The 19,182-nt window shown below is 36.7% G+C and overlaps 2 protein-coding genes and 1 long non-coding RNA gene across 5 annotated transcripts in view; 2 read left to right on the top strand and 1 right to left on the bottom strand.

Annotated features, from left to right (window-relative positions):
• Window positions 1-1,361: 1,361 nt before the first annotated feature.
• Window positions 1,362-16,011, top strand: si:dkey-238i5.2. The gene is made up of 18 exons (XM_042733928.1): window positions 1,362-2,044; window positions 4,215-4,382; window positions 4,476-4,576; window positions 4,656-4,770; window positions 4,880-4,951; window positions 5,204-5,319; window positions 7,001-7,157; window positions 7,545-7,675; window positions 7,820-7,916; window positions 8,009-8,287; window positions 8,462-8,593; window positions 8,854-9,006; window positions 9,279-9,496; window positions 9,663-9,831; window positions 9,965-10,096; window positions 11,544-12,278; window positions 12,714-13,959; window positions 15,381-16,011. Exons 1-18 carry the CDS (start codon window positions 1,616-1,618, stop codon window positions 15,431-15,433), a joined length of 4,503 nt encoding a protein of 1,500 aa, XP_042589862.1. The 5' UTR covers window positions 1,362-1,615; the 3' UTR covers window positions 15,434-16,011.
• Window positions 4,372-18,123, bottom strand: LOC122138892. 2 transcript variants are annotated; one of them, XR_006155872.1, is made up of 3 exons: window positions 17,815-18,123; window positions 9,857-9,958; window positions 4,372-5,352 (listed from the first exon to the last, which is right to left on the bottom strand). It is a non-coding gene; the product is annotated as an uncharacterized LOC122138892 (long non-coding RNA). The 2 variants fall into 2 exon arrangements; XR_006155873.1 differs by lacking the exon at window positions 4,372-5,352 and adding an exon at window positions 9,576-9,706.
• The window catches only part of LOC109081480 (signal-induced proliferation-associated 1-like protein 2), a 65,304-nt gene continuing 63,311 nt past the window's right edge, over window positions 17,190-19,182 (top strand). For both annotated transcript variants that reach the window (XM_042733927.1, XM_042733924.1), the window contains exon 1: window positions 17,190-17,340. The gene's annotated coding sequence lies outside the window, so the exon portion shown is untranslated. The remainder of the gene's footprint in view (window positions 17,341-19,182) is intronic.

Here is a 19,182-nt window from a genome sequence, read left to right as displayed (position 1 = left end):
ATCATCATCTCAAATGTCAGATTATTGTACAATCAAAGGATTTACCAATCAAAATATTAAATTTCATATTCCCTACAGAATGACTCCCCCTGTGGTTATACTTCCATAATTAATCATGCAACTTCGACTTTATATTGTAAGAAGAAAACCCAAGAGAAGCCTAAAAGGCAGTCCAACATGAGCCCAAAGAAAAAAAAAATTGCAGGGAGCCCCTGTGACTAAAGTCTTTGTTCACACTTTAGTCTCTTCATGAAAAGACAAGCTAAAGGATGAGCCACATCGAAAGGAATCCAAGATCATGTTGCTGCATAGATTTTCACTCAAAGGCTTTTTGAGGAATCTCTGTTCTCTGTACAACAATGTAGAATTAGTACAGTTAATTTTAGGTCTATACAAGCAGTAACATTAACTAGCCCTAACAGCCTGTCTTGTTTAGTGTTGGTTTCTAGTATGACATTATGTTGTTTAGTTTTTTTTTTTTGCCATGTTGCTATTAATTTCCCCTTTTTTTATTAATTAATTATTTAATTTATTTATTTATTTTATTTGCATGAAAGACTTACACTAAAACTTGAAAAAAAAAAAAATTGGGAAATAACACCTTTAAGTTGCTACATTGCTTGGCAATCATAAACATCTTATTTTATATCATTGTAGATTATATATTGGTCTCTTGTGGCTTACTGCCATAAGAATGTGTTATGAACGTATTATGAACCTTTAAGTCTGTTAAAGTAAACTTCATACAAATAACACAATAAATACTTAAAGTGTCATTACTATCAGGATTTCGAGATAAAACTGATCCTTACAGACAAGTGCTGTACAGTAGCTAATTCCACCACACTGCACCAAACACCTGGTTTAAATCAGAGGAGGGCAACAGCCAGAGTGTGCCATGTTTTCTCCTGTTGCTGCTCTGTAAACATTTAGATAATAGTATGAGGCTACCATTGTCTAAACCACTTACAGCCTCCTGCATCTACTCACCTAGAAGTATTTATCTGTTTATTTTGTTGCAGGAAGCATCTGAGCACATGTATCTTTAGATGAACCAAATATTCAGTAACATAAATGGATTTGTGAATTGTATGCATGCTGCATGAAATCTGAAAAAAAAAAACACTGCATGAGAAAAAAAAGGGGAACAGCTGAGGAAAAATATATGACATCATTGTCGAGAAGCAAGGCCTTAGAGAGGACTCGACTTTGTGTTTCTGATTCTTATCTGCCCACAACTTCTTATTTTGGGAGGAAGCTTTTACAGCTTGGGTTTACAGCCCTCTCTCCCTCCAAATGGGGCCGTGACTGAGTGTGATGACCTCACCCTGTTTCTACTAAACTCTCTCTTACTCCTCTCCTCCCTCACCCCCTCTCACTTTCTCGCAGTCTGTGCGGGAGTTAGGCTGGAGTCACGTTCTCCACAGTTCCTGCAGTCTGCATCTCAAAAGTGTCTCTGCAGTGTCTCAGACGACTTCAGAGTGGACCATTTTAGCTTTGTTGACTGGCTTGGTTGACTTCAGACTTGAATTTGAATGGATTTACCAGAAGAAGGATTCTTTTAAACAATGAGAATGATGTTTTATTGTTTTATGGTTACTTGTTCCTCAATCAGATGATTAAAGGAAGAACAGCAATGAAGAGGATCCAACCTTTTACTATTGGGACCAAGTTATCTGTCCCCTCCGAAAACAAATGTCTGGATTTTGTGGGCAACATCCTTCCTGTACCGGTTCTGGACTGCTGTGAACTAAAAAACAACTCTAACAATGACGATTCTCCTTTCCACGAGGAGAGATTGTCCACATCTACACCCGTGGAAGGACTTTCAGATGATATTAAAGAGGAAGATGACAGGGACTCTGCGTCCCCATCAGCTTCTTCCAGATCCATCAGGAAGATTGCTATGTGTGCAAATGTTGAAAGCCAGACTGTCAGTGACTTTAATGTGACAAACCATGAGACAAATAAGCCAAGTACTTCTACTGAAAAGCTGTTTCTTGTTGAGGAAAGATTGACTGACAAGTCCGGTGCACAGCTGGAGGTGAGCAAGACTGCATTGCTTTCATGTGTTGGACATTATTATACTTAGCTGGAAAAAAATTGCACATTACAATTCATTTGTTATATTATTTTAACTTTTATTATATAAATCTATTATAATTATAGATTATATATAAAAAACTTTAGCATTTACAATTAATATTTAGAATTTTATTCAAATGTTTAAGGAAGATATATGATTGAATTAGATAAAGTATCAAACCAAGTGGCATTTAATTTTTAAGAAAGATTATTGCCAAAAGGTTTATTGGGTTATAAGTAATATATATGAAATTAATTGTATTAATTTTTAATTAATTAACATTTTTGTTTTTTGTAATGATACATTAAATTAATATGTTAAATTATAATAATATTTAATTTAAATGATAACGTGTGTATATATACTGTATATATAATAAATGTTATAATTAATTATAAATATACTTAATTATATATTGCAATATTGATTAAGCATTCATTTGTTTTGTTTTTTTTAATCATTTTTATATCTTATAATTTATAATATACATCCCACTTTAATATTTTAAATTATTCTAATTGAAAGCAATTATAGACTCAAAAAAAAAAACAAATAAAAAAAAACAAACAAAAACAAACCAAACTCTACATTTGGGATCATAAGATAAACTGAGGATTATTAAAATATAATATAATAAACAACAAATCAGCTTTTCCACACTTTTCAAATGTAAACATTTTTAGTTAGTTGGCATCAAATTTTTTTTTTACAGGCATCACAAACCAACAGCACACACACCAGCTCCATATTTGTTATTTTCTCGGTCTCTCACTGTTTTTTATGAGCTGTTTGTTAAATTGCTATGCCTGCCCATGCACACTCTCCACAAATGTCTGCAAAGAGTTTCCCACTGCAAAACTAGAGATGCAGCTTCTCATTGCACAAATGAGCACAACAAGAACACATTGTCTTATTGTGAGAGGAAGAAAAAAGAAGAAAAAACGTGTGTGGATTATTACAGTTTTGCACACTGTGCTCATTGAGATGAGGTCATAGCCAGGCCTCTCGTTACACAAGCCCACATCTGAGATGAACTGGTAATTTCCACGAAAAAAATGGGACGTAGTTCCAAACTGGAACATACAGGGAAGGATCTAATCTAAACTGACGATAATGTTGAAACCATTGGTTGTGATGCCCTTTGTGGGTAAGGAAGTACCAAATTATGTTACAGTATTCCACAACTTGTTCCCTTTTTTGTATAAGTGCTAAAACAACACTATAAATGTTAAAGGGCAGAAGGTGTGGTTTGCGCACTCATAAAGAATTGTAACACCATGTGCCGAAGATGCAGTCATCGCAGAGGTGCAGAAGACAAGTTAAGCAATGCAAGATCAGCAACATAAAACACCAGCACCGCTAGATGAGATCATTATTTGGAATTACCACACCTTGCTGCAGGCTCATGTATTGTTGGTGGGCCAACAGACTCAGATCCTGCTAATATTGTGTTTTACGCTATAAAATACATCATAAAAATCCCCCGGGTGTCCCAAACACAGGTGCATAATCGTGAGGTGTTCGCTGTGGAGATATCTGATACCTCTGAAGAGAATGTTTTGGCATATCATCTTGAAAGCAAGCTTCTTGAATTAATTTGGTACTTAATCTGTACTTCATGTACCCAAACAAACAACATGATTTTATTGCCTAACAGCTGAGAAACTGCAAAAGAACCAGAACTTGGCGCACAAATCGAATTAGTTGCAGCAACATAGAATGATGTAAGACATTTTGGGAGATTTACAAAATAAGAAATAGTCTGTTGGCCAAGAGTCTGTGAGGTCATTGGCCAAGAGTGCAGATGAAAACCATAACTGGTAGAATATTATTGCTATAAAAAGACACAATAGAATATTTTAAAATAAATAAATAGAAACACTTAAAATTAGGAAACTAAAAAAAGTTCGGAATCCACATACACTGGGAATAAAAAATAGATATAGAGTCTGAAATTTCAATCAAATTGCAATCAACACGTTGAATTAAATGTGAAATTTAAATGTACAAACTAAATACATTAATACTTCAACTGAAATAGTACTTTTTGTCATTCGTACTCTAAGAATATTTATAACTTTGGCACAAAAAAACAGCTCATATATCTATTCGGTATATGTCTTTACAGACTGATCCATATACTAAAGGAAGGAAGATAAAGAACCTTCATTACGACTACAGCATGCCAACTTTCCCACATGATCAACCAGAGGACGCGTCTCAGAGCCAAAGGAGAGACCTCAAAGACTTTGAGAACTCTCTCATCCAACTGACGACAAGTCTGGACTTGATGCAGGTTAAATGCATCATAAAGAGGTTTCTGTTTTGTTTATTAATGTGTCTTCTTGTACCATTACCTCATGTACTCTTAATTCATCTCCTATGCCAGGAGGAACCAGAAAAACCTCTTCAGAAGAAGACAGATGCTGTAGATTTAGGATTGGAAATGTTTAGAAGAAGACAAAGCCTGGGGGACCACGTTGACAAATCGTAAGATTTCCTGGCACAATAAAGCGTAGAGCATTATTACACTCTTGTTAGAGACATAAACTGTTTGGTTTCTCTGCAGGTGGCTAAAGTTGAGGTCACTCCTGAGGGACTATCATCAGGATCTCATGTTGGCTTTAGACGTCTCATCATTTTACCAACAAGCCGACAGCATTATTGGCGCCATCAACAGCAAGGTTGAGAAAACAAGGGTTGATTAGTTTTGGCATTTAGAGAAGACCTCAAACAGTCTTAATTAATCATGATTGCAATACAAGTCCTGATTCAGTCTGAATTTTGTTGCAGAGGAACTGTGTACTGGTGGACGACATCCCAAAAAGTGACAAAGAGACCATAGAAATTGCCTGTCAGATAAGTGTAAGTCAATCCATGATCTCATTAGAGGAAATACTGTCTCCTGAATTTGAGAACATGAAAACAGTGTCGCAGTGTCACAGTCACTTTGTTTTTTTATGTTTGATTTCTCACTGGACCGAATAGTAGCCCGTTGCATTGGTCTCACACATAAGTTTTTTTTTTTTTTCCTCCGGACTGTAGCAAATGAACTCCAAATGAATGATGTCATTTCCTTCCATGACCCCACCCCTCCTTGGACAACTCTCTTTCCAGATGCTGAATGAGTCTGTGTCTCGGCTGTCAACTCTCCACCCAACCCTGGCCAGAAGAGTTACATGCAAACAGGCCGAGGTGAAGGAGAACTGGGCACTTCTCCAGGAGTTTCTCCGGTAAACGAAAGTCCACTTACTCCCATTGTCCTCCTGTGAACAAAAAACAATAGTAAACAAAGTATTGGAGAGCAGTGATGTCATATTTAAGGCTTGGAATAGTACATAACATCATGCTAAAATGGAATCCATAATTGTCAGCATGCAGGAGTGGAGCTGACATGTGGTTTAGTGATGTAATGTTATGGTCTTTTATTTTGATATTGACCCATTGCAGAGTCTTAGATCATAAATGGTAGATGTTGTTTTGACGAAATTGCCACGTATTTAGTTTCATGCATTGATTCCGAGTTTAAGCATTTGCCAGTTTATGTAATGTTTTGTGCCCTTTTGAAGTGTGATTCCGTATCCAGGAAGATAAATATCACTTAAAGCTTAGAAAAATATTATTTAGATTTTTAGATCATTTTTCTATTAAACCATGCATGTCTGGTTTAAAACATTGCCACTGTCATTACAGAAAACTGTAATTAGTGGCTTAGCTAACGTCACCCTTTTAAGTTACAAAATATTACACTGATTGTATCATAGCTCTTATCACAGAATAGTCAACAGCTTTAGACACAGCATTCCACAGGTACTCACACCATTATGGAAACTCGGATTTGGAACATGACTCCTGATAAACAGTATGACTTCTGAAAGTGTCAGAGAATGAATGACAGACAGGGAAAGAAATAGAGAAAGGGTGGTAATCGATGAACAAAGTCTGTTTTGCCTCAGCTCTGGTACAGATGTGAGGAATAGCTCATATGTATGGTATGAAGATATGGTGATGGGAGACAGGTACTCTGTGAAAATACATCTGGAGGAATGTTCCCATGCAGTGGGGAAGGAACTGATAAAAAATAACTGTCTAAATGACTGCCATAAATCTCACTAAAGCAATACTTCAGACTAATACTGAAAGATTTAACAAAAATACAGAGTAAAAAAAGGCCCACTTATAACCTACAGTACTTATACCTACCTACTTACAACATATTTTGAAATCAATTAAAGTTTTGTGTTAGAGTTTAATCCGTGTCTATTAGGTCTGAGGCTATTGAAATTTCACTTTTTGCAGGTATACACATTCATTAATTTTAAAAAAAAGTTTTTTAAACCAGTTTTAATAAATGTTATATTTTGTTCTGGGAAAATAGAACAAAAACATTGATTACTCTTGTGGTGAAGACTTACATGTTTTTTTTGTTTTTTTTAAATGTCTATGACAAAATTATCACAATATACACATTCTTTTATATCTGCCTTTTCAAAAAACAAAAAAGAAGCTGTTGCAGACATTACCCAATTTTTGGAAGTAAAGGCAATGGTTACATTCCTTTTTGGCTCTCTCAGCGAATCCTCTATTACTAGCTCTGCGAACACACCTTTCCTGAAACTATGAGCTAACCAGACAAGAGGGGAAAGCCTGCCAAAAATAATATCTTCCCAACGCCAAAACAATTGCTGCAAAACCTTGTCCAGGATTACATAACCTGCAGAGATAATGATGCAAGTGTTCTGTAGATATTTTTATATGTTCAATCTGCAAGTTGTTAGCATTAAAGATTTAAAGTCTACTGACTTGTATAGTCAAAAAATGATGATGAAACATCATGATATGTTTGAAATGTTTTGAAGAGTAATGCTGCCTCAGTGGTGTCATTAGAGCTAACATTTTGTTCCACTTCTACAGGAACCAGAAGACAGATGTTTCTTCAAAACGCCCGTCAGCGTTACCCGCTGATCCTCTAACCACATGCCCTGACTCACAGAGCTTTGCTAGAAATGAGGGTCACAGCATAATGGGAAAAGACGTCAAAGAAGAGCAAAACCGTCTCCGAGGATTTGAGGTTAGCTGCAGTGCCTCCAAAAACATCTGCAAGCATGTGATTATAAATGACCAGTCATGACCACATTGAAAAATCGACTGGTCTAAAATTTCTGTTTGGTGAAACAGTCTTCTACACAGAGGCTTTAAACGCATCACAAATGCCAGATGACCTTCTCTAGACAGTGATATTACTTGACAATGATAGTCCACAAAGTCTCTTTCCTATTAGAACTCATTTTGTGATTTCTATTTAGGCATGTTTCCATCTCAGAGTGAAAAAAATAGATATCAATATAAATATAGATACAAATACAAATTAAAAGATGCTGTCCCATGTGTCTGCAATATTCTGGTGTTAATTATCTATGATTAAACTTAAGCTATGCCTGAACATGTATTTCTGCAGTGCTCTCAAGGCCTGTGGACCCATAGGATGTGGAGTCCGGTTGAGGAATGTTCTATAGGGAGTCAAGTCTCACTGTTGGAAAGCAGCTGTTCCAAGCTGGACAACATCTCAGAAAAGCAGGACAGGAAGAGGTGCAATTAGTGTTTTATTTCACAATGAATCTGTGGTTGACTAAAGAAGTAAATTATACATAAATGTGAATATGTCATTTCAAACAATGGAATTCAAGATGCAGTTGTTGAGTAAAGTTTGATTAACACTTAATATTTTCCCAGCTGTATCGACCAGATGGCTCAAACAACCCCTGTTTCCTCTCAAGAATGTCTCATACCCAATAAGCTGTTGAAAGAATCGACGACATCCACTGGAATGGTAATGCATTTTCAAGATATTTTTTTTCATAACAGTGCACTAAACTCATATATAAATGATCTCACTTATCTCTTTTCATCTCCTTTTTATAGAATGAAGAGCATGACTGCTCAAAGCAAAGACAAGACCACAAAATAGAGGAGCTCCTAAGCCAGGTGGAGGTCCTTTGGGATGCTCTGCAAAAGAAATATGGAGAGAACAATAAGACTGAACCGGCGGAAAAAGAACAATCTGGAGATGAAGCTGCACAGATGGTTTCAGATCTTACAGTTTCAAACAATCTCCCGGAAAAAGTAGAGGAAGGCAGTTCAGGAATGCTTGAAAAGTTCCTTGAACTTCTTGATCCCAGTGGTTATCACAAAATAAATCAGGTAAACCAACCATCACAACCTTCATCAAACTGTAGTTTTAGGTGACTATAATGACACCAAAACATGAACATGAATATAAAAGTAGCATACTCGATTTCAAACTCATTACTTGGTGTGTTTGTGTATGATTTAAGAAAATGCAGGACCACTCACACCGTTGTAAATCTGCTTTAGGATGTTCCTGGATCTCTGCATAGGCAAGAAATGGCTGAGGCTGCAGAAATGTCACTAAATCTACTGAGTCAACAAACTGAACAAGAAAGATCTCAGAAGCAGGACCAGATCACTAATGAGCTACAAAGCTTGGTATAAATATGAGCTTGGTTCACAAAGTGATGTCCAACATCAACCTGATATTAGAGATTTAAATATAAATGAATTAAAAACACCATATTTAACATTTGTATCACACAAATTACTTTAAACTCCTCTTAGAATTATTCTAGGGAGTTTTTTTTTTTTTTTTTTTTTTTTTTTAATTTTGAGGCAAAATCTATCAATGTCATTGAATTAGCTGATAAAATATTAAACCAAGAGACCTAATGTAAAGATTTATCTTTCCTCAGCTATCTACTCTAACACTGCGGATAAACCAGCACCTCTGCCGCTGTGCTGAGCTCAGTATGGACCTCCTGGACATAGAAACAGATATGACTGTGCTTTGTGACTCGGACCTCAGTGGTCTGGAGGGGCTACAGGAGCAGCAGGATGACCTAGAGGTCAGATAATGAAAAAAATACCTTTACTTATTGAATATAAATAGATGTTAATCACTATGTGAATGACTTTAGAGCAGTAATTAAGCATGGGCCCAGCTTCTTAGGTATTAAAAAGTTGCTAAGATTAAACACATAAAAAAATATTTATAGGCTCCTTTATAAGGGATTTGCTGGATATACGTTTTCCCACTGCACCCTGAAATAGTTTTAATGAGCTTCAGTTTGACATTTTAGGTCATGCTAATGAATAAATTTTGTTTTGTCCCACAAAGGCTCATTATAATATCATTGAAGGAGAGGTGAGAGAAATGGAGAGACTAGACAGTCAGCTAAAGGTTCCTTCCCCAGAACAGAGAGACCTTCTCAGGGAAGAGGTTCAGGCAATCCTGCAGGCTTGGGAGGAAGTAGGCCGCAACATGGCTGAAAACAGAAGCCGTCTGGAGAAGTTCCACCAGATTCAGGACTACTTCGAAAACTATCTTGCCATGATGTAAGAAGAGAAAGTCTGACTAATTATACATAAAAAATATTTCATATTTAATGTCAACAACTTTAGCAAGACATTCTTTCCCATGTGTGGTTTTGTTATATTGTAGCCTATTAGTTTGGGACTGATGTGATATTTTGATACGGTCTTTTCTTCCTGTGTCCTGTAGTACGTGGACAGAGAACACCAGATCCTGTATCCTTGCCGGTGGCTCTGCTTGGAGAGAGAGTGAAGTTGCAGAGATTGATCACAGCATTGAAACCAAGCTGGATGAGTTTAGCAAACTGGCTGCAGCTGGTCAAATGCTTATGCAAGATGAGAGTCAGTTTAGAGACATTGTGAGTGTGTGATTGATTTACTTACAGTTGCCACATGGTCATCTAAAAGCGATCTCAGCTGTCTAAATATGCGGCGTCCATCTGCAGAATGTTCGTTATGATGTTTTCTTGATTATAATCTTCCTGTCTGTAGATCAAGGAGAGAACAGATGAGTTGCAAAGCATGCTGGGATGGATCCAGGTGAACTGGCACGTTCAAAGAGAGCAGCTTAAAAGAAACCAGAATGGGAGACCAGAGTCAACAAATGATCCTGTTCAACAGCAGGTTATTAGAATTTTTTCATCATCATTTAAAAATTATATTATTTTTAAATATAAAATGGCTAATGTAGAGTCATCTGATCATAATGGCAAAATGAACCCTGTTAGGATCTTGTAGCACCCTGAAGTTTATTTTGCAATAATGGCAATCTGACTGCACATGCTCATCCTTAATATACAAATGTTTACCAAATAAACTAAAACAAGCCTTAAAATTTTAGAGGAAAGAGTGATGCAAGGGATATAAAACACAATTATGCATAGCTACAGTGGCATGTGAAAATTTGGGAACCCCTTGCAGAATCTGTGAAAATGTGAATAATTTTATCAAAATAAGAGAGATCATACAAAATGCATGTTCTTTTTTTATTTAGCACTGTCCTGAGTAAGATATTTTACATAAAATATGTTTACATATAGTCCACAAGACAAAAAATAGCTGAAATAATTAAAATAACCCAATTCAAAAGTTTGTGAACCCTTGGATCTTAATACTGTGTGGTTACCTGGATGATCTTTGACTGTTTTGTTTGTTTGTTTGTTTGTTTTTTGTTTTGTGATGGTTGTTCATGAATCTCTTGTTTGTTCTGCAGTTAAACTGAGCACTGTTCTTCAGAAAAATCCTCCATGTCCTGCAGATTCTTCAGTTTTCCAGCATCTTTTGCACATTTGAACCCTTTCCAGCAGTGACTGATTTACAGAGCCAACTTTTCACACTTAGGGCAACTGAGGGACTCAAACACAACTATTAAAAAAGGTTCAAACATTCACTGATGCTCCAGAAGTAAAAACAATGCATTAAGAGCCGGGGGGGGGGGGGGGGGGGGGGGGGGGGGTGGGGGGTGAAAACTTTTGAACAGGATGAAGATGTCCAAATTTTTCTTATTTTGTTTAAATATCTTTTTTTTCTTCTTTTTTCTATTTAGTACTGCCCTTCAGAAGCAACAGAAGCTTGCATGTTTCCCGGAAGACAAATTAAGTACAATTTACTTGATCTTCAAATTCAAAAAGTTTTCACCCCCCAGCTCTTAATGCATTGTGTTTACTTCTGGAGCATCAGTGAATGTTTGAACCTATTTTTAATAGTTGTGTTTGAGTCCCTCAATCGTCCTCAGTGTAAAAAGATGGATCTCAAAATCATACAGTCAATGCTAGAAAGGGTTCAAATATGCAAACGATGCTGGAAAACTGAAGAATCCGGAGGACATGGAGGATTTTTCTGAAGAACAGTGCTTAGTTTAACTGTTCAGAACAAACAAGGGATTAATAAACAACCATCACAAAACAAAAAAACTGTCATAGATCATCCAGGTAACCACACACAGTATTAAGAACTTAGAGTTCACAAACTTTTGAAGGGGGTTATTTTAATAATATATTTTTAATATTTTTTTGTCTTGTGGACTATTATTTTTGTACTTAATTTTTAAGTTATTTTTTTCCTTGTTTAGGCTATACCTTTCAAAAAACCTTCTGATGGTCTTTGCATTATAAATGGAGAGGTCAAAGGAAGTACTCCTGAAACACAGCCCTCTCAAAACAACTTTGAGCAACAGAATGGGAGGCATGATGTGTCCAGTGTTGTTAGTCAGGAGTCATGCCTTTCAAAGACATCCCTAGGCTCTAGCATCTGTCTCATTTTGAGCTTTGATGACCAGTCTTCAGGCATTAACCAAGTGACAAAGCAATGGTCCCCCAACAATAATGAAATACTTGAAGAGTCAGCAGGCAGCATTCAGGCAGACAGCTGTCAATCACAGGACACAACCTCAATGCAAATACAACAGCCACAAGAAATTCTCCAGGAAAGATGGCCGAATGAATCAGTCAAGAGTAAAGACACCAAACCCAAGTCATCTTGTGTGAATCTTGCACAGCTGCAAATCAAAAACCAAGGAGAACCAGACCAGTCACCAAGCAAAGAAGAAATATCCAACCAGTTGTCCACATATAACACTGAATCATCATTTTGCAATCACCTACCAGATAATCTGCAGTCCAACAACAACCAAACATATCTGCAACCATCACCAGATGTCGATCAGATGCAAAATCCTGAGAATCAAGCACAAAAAACTCAGTCACAAAGCTACAGCCCGAACCGGATGCAAAAATCTGCACACAACAATATAGAATCAAACCAAAACCAAAGTGACGACCACCTGCGGTCTGAAGTCACTCATAGAGTAAGTATGACTTCAAAAAGTGTGTTAACTTCAGACACATTCTAAACTGAACTCAAAGCTCACACACAAACCAGACATACATGTGCTTATTATTCTCTGGGCTGTGTACATCCTGTCCCATGTGGTAAAACAATGACCTCATGATTAAGTTTCCATGGCGTGGCTTTGAAATGCCTCCTGGTGGTGTATATTGTAATAATTCGCTGTGAAGCCTGCACATGCCATTTAGGATTTATTAACTTGGCATGCAATCGTATTAGTCATGCTTAGGCTATTGCCATAACAGCTGTGTATGTATGCATTCAAGAGCCATATGATTTTTAAAACTTTCAGAATGTGTGTGGGCCATTCTCAACTGGCTGTGAGTTTGGTTTTATGATATTATAAATTGTGTATCAGCTTATCAAAAGGTTTGCATTCAATTCTCTTTTGCAGGTGTTCACGTATTTGCACGTCTCGGATAGTTACAGATCAACAGGGCAAGTCTTGGAGGTCACATCCCCAACACATGCAGCAGAAAATGTCACACCTGAGAGGAGAACGGTTTATAATCACAACAGATTCAAGCCAAGCTCTTTGTTCAAGCTGAAAGAGCCAATCACAAATGAGGAAGAAAACCAGCGAAGGAACTCTCTGCTTGGCTCTGTAGGATCGGAAAGGTCTGGCAAACCTTCAAGCATTTTCAGGCGAAGGTGTAACACTTGGCCAGAAGGAGAAGGGAGAGTGAAAGAAAGTCAATCAAACTCCAAACTTCAGGTTTTTATTAAAAAAAACATGTTGCCGGTGAATTCTGTCATCGATAACAAGTCCAACTCTTTTCCAGAAGACAACTTGCCTAATGCTGTCAAGACTTCAAGTGGACCGGTTAAAAACATCTGCTCTTATTTGTCTCTAGGATCCACTCTTAGCTTCAGTCTTCCCAAGTGCTTTCACAACAGTGTCTTAGACATGCAAAATAAAGAGGAGATTCAACCTGTCCAGATTTATGATGACTCAGACAACCAAAAAATACCCTCAGCTCGAACGCCACAGTCAGAAAGGGAGGTAGAACCAGTGATTCATACTAAACAAACTGAAATAAACCTGGATACGGTTGATGTGGAAGATTTGGACAGTACAGCAGAACCAACCACTGAGGTTGAGACCCAACAGTTAAACCAAATTTATGAAAACACAGAACCTGTCTTGAGGGTTTTCACGTCGGTTGAATATGAAGAACCTGATCATGTTTCCGCCAGCTGTCACAAAGCCTCTTCTCCAGTGGTCAATGGCTCTGCCTTGGTCACTCACTGCAGGCCTCTGTGTCCTTCTTCATCAGGTGGTCACAGTTGCTTAAGTGTTTACACTAAAATAAAAGACCTGAATGGCCACTTATATTACACATCCAAATACATGAAGATAAACCCCTCCAAAAAATTGTTCCCTAATGGCCCAGGCTCTCGTAAGAGCGGCCGCGTCATAAACTGTGGTGTGAGAGACTGTGCAGTGTGTTTCAGTGATACAGTGAAAGAGACAAGTGTAGACTGGGCAGAGAAACCTGACATAAGCACGGAGGAACTTCTTAAGCCAGGCCACTGGTTATTCCAGCAGGAGGAAGAGGAACTGGAAGATATCTGGAGAGGAAGAGTGGGTAATCTAACTTCAAACTGTACTGCGGAAACAAATACGGATGAAAAAACAGGTAAGAAAAGACTCACAATAAATGTTTATGACTGAATTAAGAAATGAATACTTTTATTCATCAGGGACATATTAAATTGACCAAAAGTGACAGTAAAGACATTTATAATGTTATAAAATATTTATATTTCAAATAAATGCTTTTTATAAAACATTAAACATAAATATTAAGCAGCACAACTATATTACTGTATTGTGGTTATTTTTTTTTATTCAGACTGCAATTTTCTTCAATATAATAATAAATAATATAATAATAAATATGTATGATCATTATATGCATTACAATTCAAACATCTGGGGTCAGTAAGTTTTTTATTTTTTTTTTTTTTTTTTAAAGAAATTAATACCTTTATTTAGCAAGGACACATTAAATTGATCAAAAGTGACAGTAAATCATGCTGACATTAATAATGTTACAAAATATTTCTATTTCAATTAAATGCTATTCTTTTCTATTCATCACAGTATCCTAATAAAATGCAGCACTGTTTCTACAAATATATTAGGCAGAGCAACTGTTTTCAACACTGATAATAATAATAATGAATGTTTCTTAAACACGAAATCAGCATATTAAAATGATTTCCTATTATTATACATCTCATAAATATTATTATAATAATATTTCATAAAAATACTGTTTTTACTATATTTTGGATCAAATAAATGCAGCCTAGGTGAGCATAACAACACAGGCATATAACACATATATATAGTCTAATTAATTGGCCATCACTGAAAATGTTTTGATAAAATATAAAACAATAGAGTAGTGCTGTTCTTAGGAGACACTGGCATGCCATCATATGATTAACCACTGCAATATTCATGTCAGTGCCCAGACTATGTGACCTGCCAAAGTGTGATTTGATTAGCAAATAGCTCCATCTGTTGGGAATGTGCAAATGAGGGGAAAATACTGTTTTTATTTCAAAAGATTTTGAGCTACACATATGAATGATAACATTTCTAATAAAATATGTGAGATCTGCAACAGAAGTACAGGCTATGCATAAATATGGATATAGAGGTACTGTAAGTTTATTGGAGGGACGCCTGCATTTCTGGATGAAGAGGAAAAAAAAGACAGTGTCTGTAATTGCATTAGATATTTTTATGCTCCAGTTATTAATCATGAAATGATATGGCCTTTATTACACCGACAAATACTCCAGGCTGTAATAATGACAATATCTCATGGGGATAACATTGAAATTGATTGCCATGTTTGACAGCTGTGTTGGGCCCAAAACACATCTTTCAAAATTAGGCCAGTATTTCCCTTTAGACTTAAAATGTGCTTAAAATTGAGTATGTGAATGAGTATATGATATGACACATGCAGATTTATAATGAAAAACAAATGAACAATTACGTCTCCTTTTTAATGGCAGGTTAATTGCTTTTTTTTAATTGCAGGGCTATCAATCAAAACCAACAGGGGACAGGTAGCCCACCCACTGCATGGATGAGATGGCGGTTTTGGACACGTTAATGGTCACATCATTGACTAGATGGATTATTTCTTGGATCAATTTATCTGCTGTACATTTAGTATGCTGTGTTTGTATTATTGTATTTCAGTTGTATTCTTCTCTATATCAACATGGTAAATTTAATTCTAAGATCATGTCACATACAATGCAGTTTGAAATTTCATTACCAAACTCCAGATGGCGCCCTTGTCACTCTTATGCGTACTGTGCAGCATTAGGTTAAACACAGAGGAATGGTCAACCCAAGTACAATAAAAATGCACCTCTGTGCACACTCATTTAGAGCTAAACAACAGAATCAGCATGCCCAGAGACCTCATCCTGCTGATTCACTGTGGAAATAATAACAACACTGCTATGAGAAGGGCCTTGCATATGAATTACACTCAATGCAGTAAACTGTACATCTGAGAAAACAGTTTGTTACTGTCACTATTGTGGAGCATATATGCAATTGAAGGGATTATTACTGTGTTTGTGTGGTCATGCTGTTTTGTCATTCTCACACTTATGTCACAATATTTTGCACAAAATAAAACTGAAACCACATCAATGTTAGTGTGATTTACATGCTGATTGCTTCAAGGTAAAGATAACATGCATCATAATAAATTTAGGTCAATGTAAAGGCACTTTACAGTGTTGGAAACATGACTCTTGATATGCTATAAGATGACACATGTCACAGGGTAGCTCCCATCAGAGCTAAAAATAACTTGACATTTTACTAGAGTGTGTAAGATTATTCATGCCAATAATATGAGGCATAAATCTGATCATAAATCAGCTTCTGACAAATTAGCTCTCTCTTGCACGCATTACGAAAGCAATGTTTAAAATCACATTTAAAAAAAAATAATAAATTATGCTTGGGAGTTGATATTTTATATGACAATTGAAAAAAAAAATCCTCAAAGATAAATATTTTGTGTAAATAAATATATGTTGTGAAACTGAGTGATTATAAAATTTGTTCATGGAATAATAGTAAAATTACTTTGCATGACTTTTATTTATTTTACTACTTTTTACTTTGACCTAAATGTTAAGTAAATACTCAAAATGCAGTATTTAATAAGTACTCACTAATGAATAACACAGAATGCATTCCATTCATTATCCACTGTATTCACATCCATTCCACCATTGCATAATGTTGCCTCTAGGCAACAAACACATCCTCATTAAAACGGTTTATACATCTAAACGTCTATACATTAAAAATGTGAAAAGCCCTGGGGGCAAAAATGTCTCCTCCACATAACGAAAGAGGTTTTAAATTGACCGTCAGGATGTAGTGTGACCAAGTCAAAGCATTTTACTTGTTTATTGAACGTCTTCATTATTAATTGCTATCTAATATGCATAACGTGCTTATAAATAAAATAGGTTTGTTGCCCTGGAGCAATTTCGTAGATTAAATGAGAGTTTACAACTTACAAATGCATACATTAAAAAATTAACTTAAAAAGTGGACATTTTTTTAACTTATTCATCCATAAAATCTGTATCATTTAATCGCCTCTCACACAGTTAAATGCAACTCACTCGCCGTCAGAAATAAATGAGTCTCACAACATTGCCCCAAACAGCCCCTTTAAACTCACAGGGTGAGATTGACAGGCCAGACAGCAAATGATACGCCTCTATCACAGAAGGTGGGGCTTTGTCTACGCCGCGGCGAATCAGCGCGCAGAAGAGGCGGGGCTTGTGCCGGTGGGGATGTCAGTCAGCCGCGCGCTCTGTCCTGAGGTCTGTTGAGTTGTTGCGCTTCTATTGTGGAAGGCGCGTCTCTTTGGGAAATAACGCGTGTATTGACACAAGGAATCGTTGCGTTGGATCATTTTCACATACAATGGGATTGTCGTGTCGTGCTCGGCGAGGTAAGATGACAAACAATTGAATCTGTTTCTTGTATTTTAACTTGTCCCGAAAGAAACTTTTTCTTAAAGGTGAACTCCACGGAGCTTAGTGGGTTTTGTCCATACAGATCCATCCGGCTCCACAGCGCGTGTGTTTTTTTGGTTTTAACAACGGGTTCTATCAGAAGAGCAGGGGAACATATTACATTGCTTTGTTTTAGATAAAGATATTTTATTTGGTTTAAATAAATGTGCAGTCGCTGATGCCCAGTTTAGTACGTTATTCAATCCAGTGTTTGGGAATTGGGGGAATTAACGACAAAACATTCTACAATACCTTGACAATACATTTGTTTTCACTCTAGTTGTTGTACAATTTGTGATTTGTGTGAAAATGTTGAATATTTATTCGCTTTGTCGTTTTCTTTTCACTTAAAAACTTGCTAGAACGATAACTTAGTTCACCCAAAATCAAAATGGTCTTAATTTACTCACCCCCATTTCAAACCCGTTTGACTTTCTTTCTTCCGTGAAACACAAAAGTAATCAACACGAGTCGTTACATATTTTCAAAGTCTTCTGATGCCATGCCATAGCTTTTTGTGATCGCTATCCACTCGTCTGATTCGCTTCAGTTAAAGGCTGCTACTCTATTGTTCAGTCAGTGAATTGAACTCCAGAATCGGATCAGTCTGATTCGTGTCCGAATTTGCGTACCTCCCTACTCTATAGTAAGCAGAAATCACTAGTAAGACAGTTTCATGAAACAGTATGTGACCAATACCTGATGACCTACTACATACCATGTGAGTTACCAGCGTCAATTGCGTCACGACAATAACAACATGACAAGTGTGGTTTGGATTATATTCATACTATATAGAACATACTTAATTTTTCAATGGTCACAAAGCAAGTTTTCAAATTAAAGGGATACTCCACCCCAAAGTGAAAATTTTGTCATTAATCACTTACCCCCATGTCATTCCAAACCCGTAAATGCTCTGTTCATCTTCGGAAAACAATTTAAGATATTTTGGATGAAAACTGGGAGGCCTGTGACTGTCCCATAGACTGCCAAGTAAATAACACTGTTAAAGTCCATAAAAGGTATGAAAATCATCATCAGAATACTCCATCTGCCATCAGACGTGCAATCTGGGTTATATGAAGCGACGGGAACACTTTTTGTGAGTGAAGAAAACAAAAATAACGACTTTATTCAACAATTCTTTGTCAACAGTCTCCTCTGTGTCTCTCATTATCACCGTATGCTGTGTATGCTCTCCTGTGTCATCCGCGCCACAAGGATGCGCTGTTTTCTTTCAAATCAAAGCTAAATACACGTAGAAACAGCACATCCTTGTGGCGCGGATGATACAGAAGAGCATACAGTGATATAAAGAGACAGAGGAGAGTTTTTAGTTTTACCATTTTAGTACAAATGATTATCTTTAATCTTATAGCAGAAATGCTTATTTTGTCACTGGTCGTCATACTAAGCGAGATCATCTGAAAGTACTCATTACTCACTGGTGTTGAAAACCCTGCAACGGTCCGAAATGGATTAGTCCCGCTTAATTTGTAACGCTTTAAAGAGAAATAGTTTTTTTTGTTGTTGTTCCTTCAGCAGTAACCTTGGCAGCCAGCTGTTGCTTCGAACATCTTGGCAGTGTACCCAGTAAATCTACGGTTTTATTCTCTCTCCTGGGGTTGGAGTTTTTGATGCCCAAATTGGAGGGGTTTGTGTGCTTTGCAGGCTGAAACCCTTTGTAGCTCCGCTGTCTTTGTTTTAGGAACATCCATTATTCAAATTCAGGCAAATACTTTGTTCTCATCTGTTAGAAACTGAGTGGCATGTAA

This window comes from Cyprinus carpio, chromosome B11 (genome assembly GCF_018340385.1).
Source record: "Cyprinus carpio isolate SPL01 chromosome B11, ASM1834038v1, whole genome shotgun sequence".
Taxonomy (NCBI): Eukaryota; Metazoa; Chordata; class Actinopteri; order Cypriniformes; family Cyprinidae; genus Cyprinus; species Cyprinus carpio.
The sequence above is the reverse complement of the archived record's forward strand: the minus strand, read 5'-3'. Positions and strand labels throughout refer to the sequence as shown.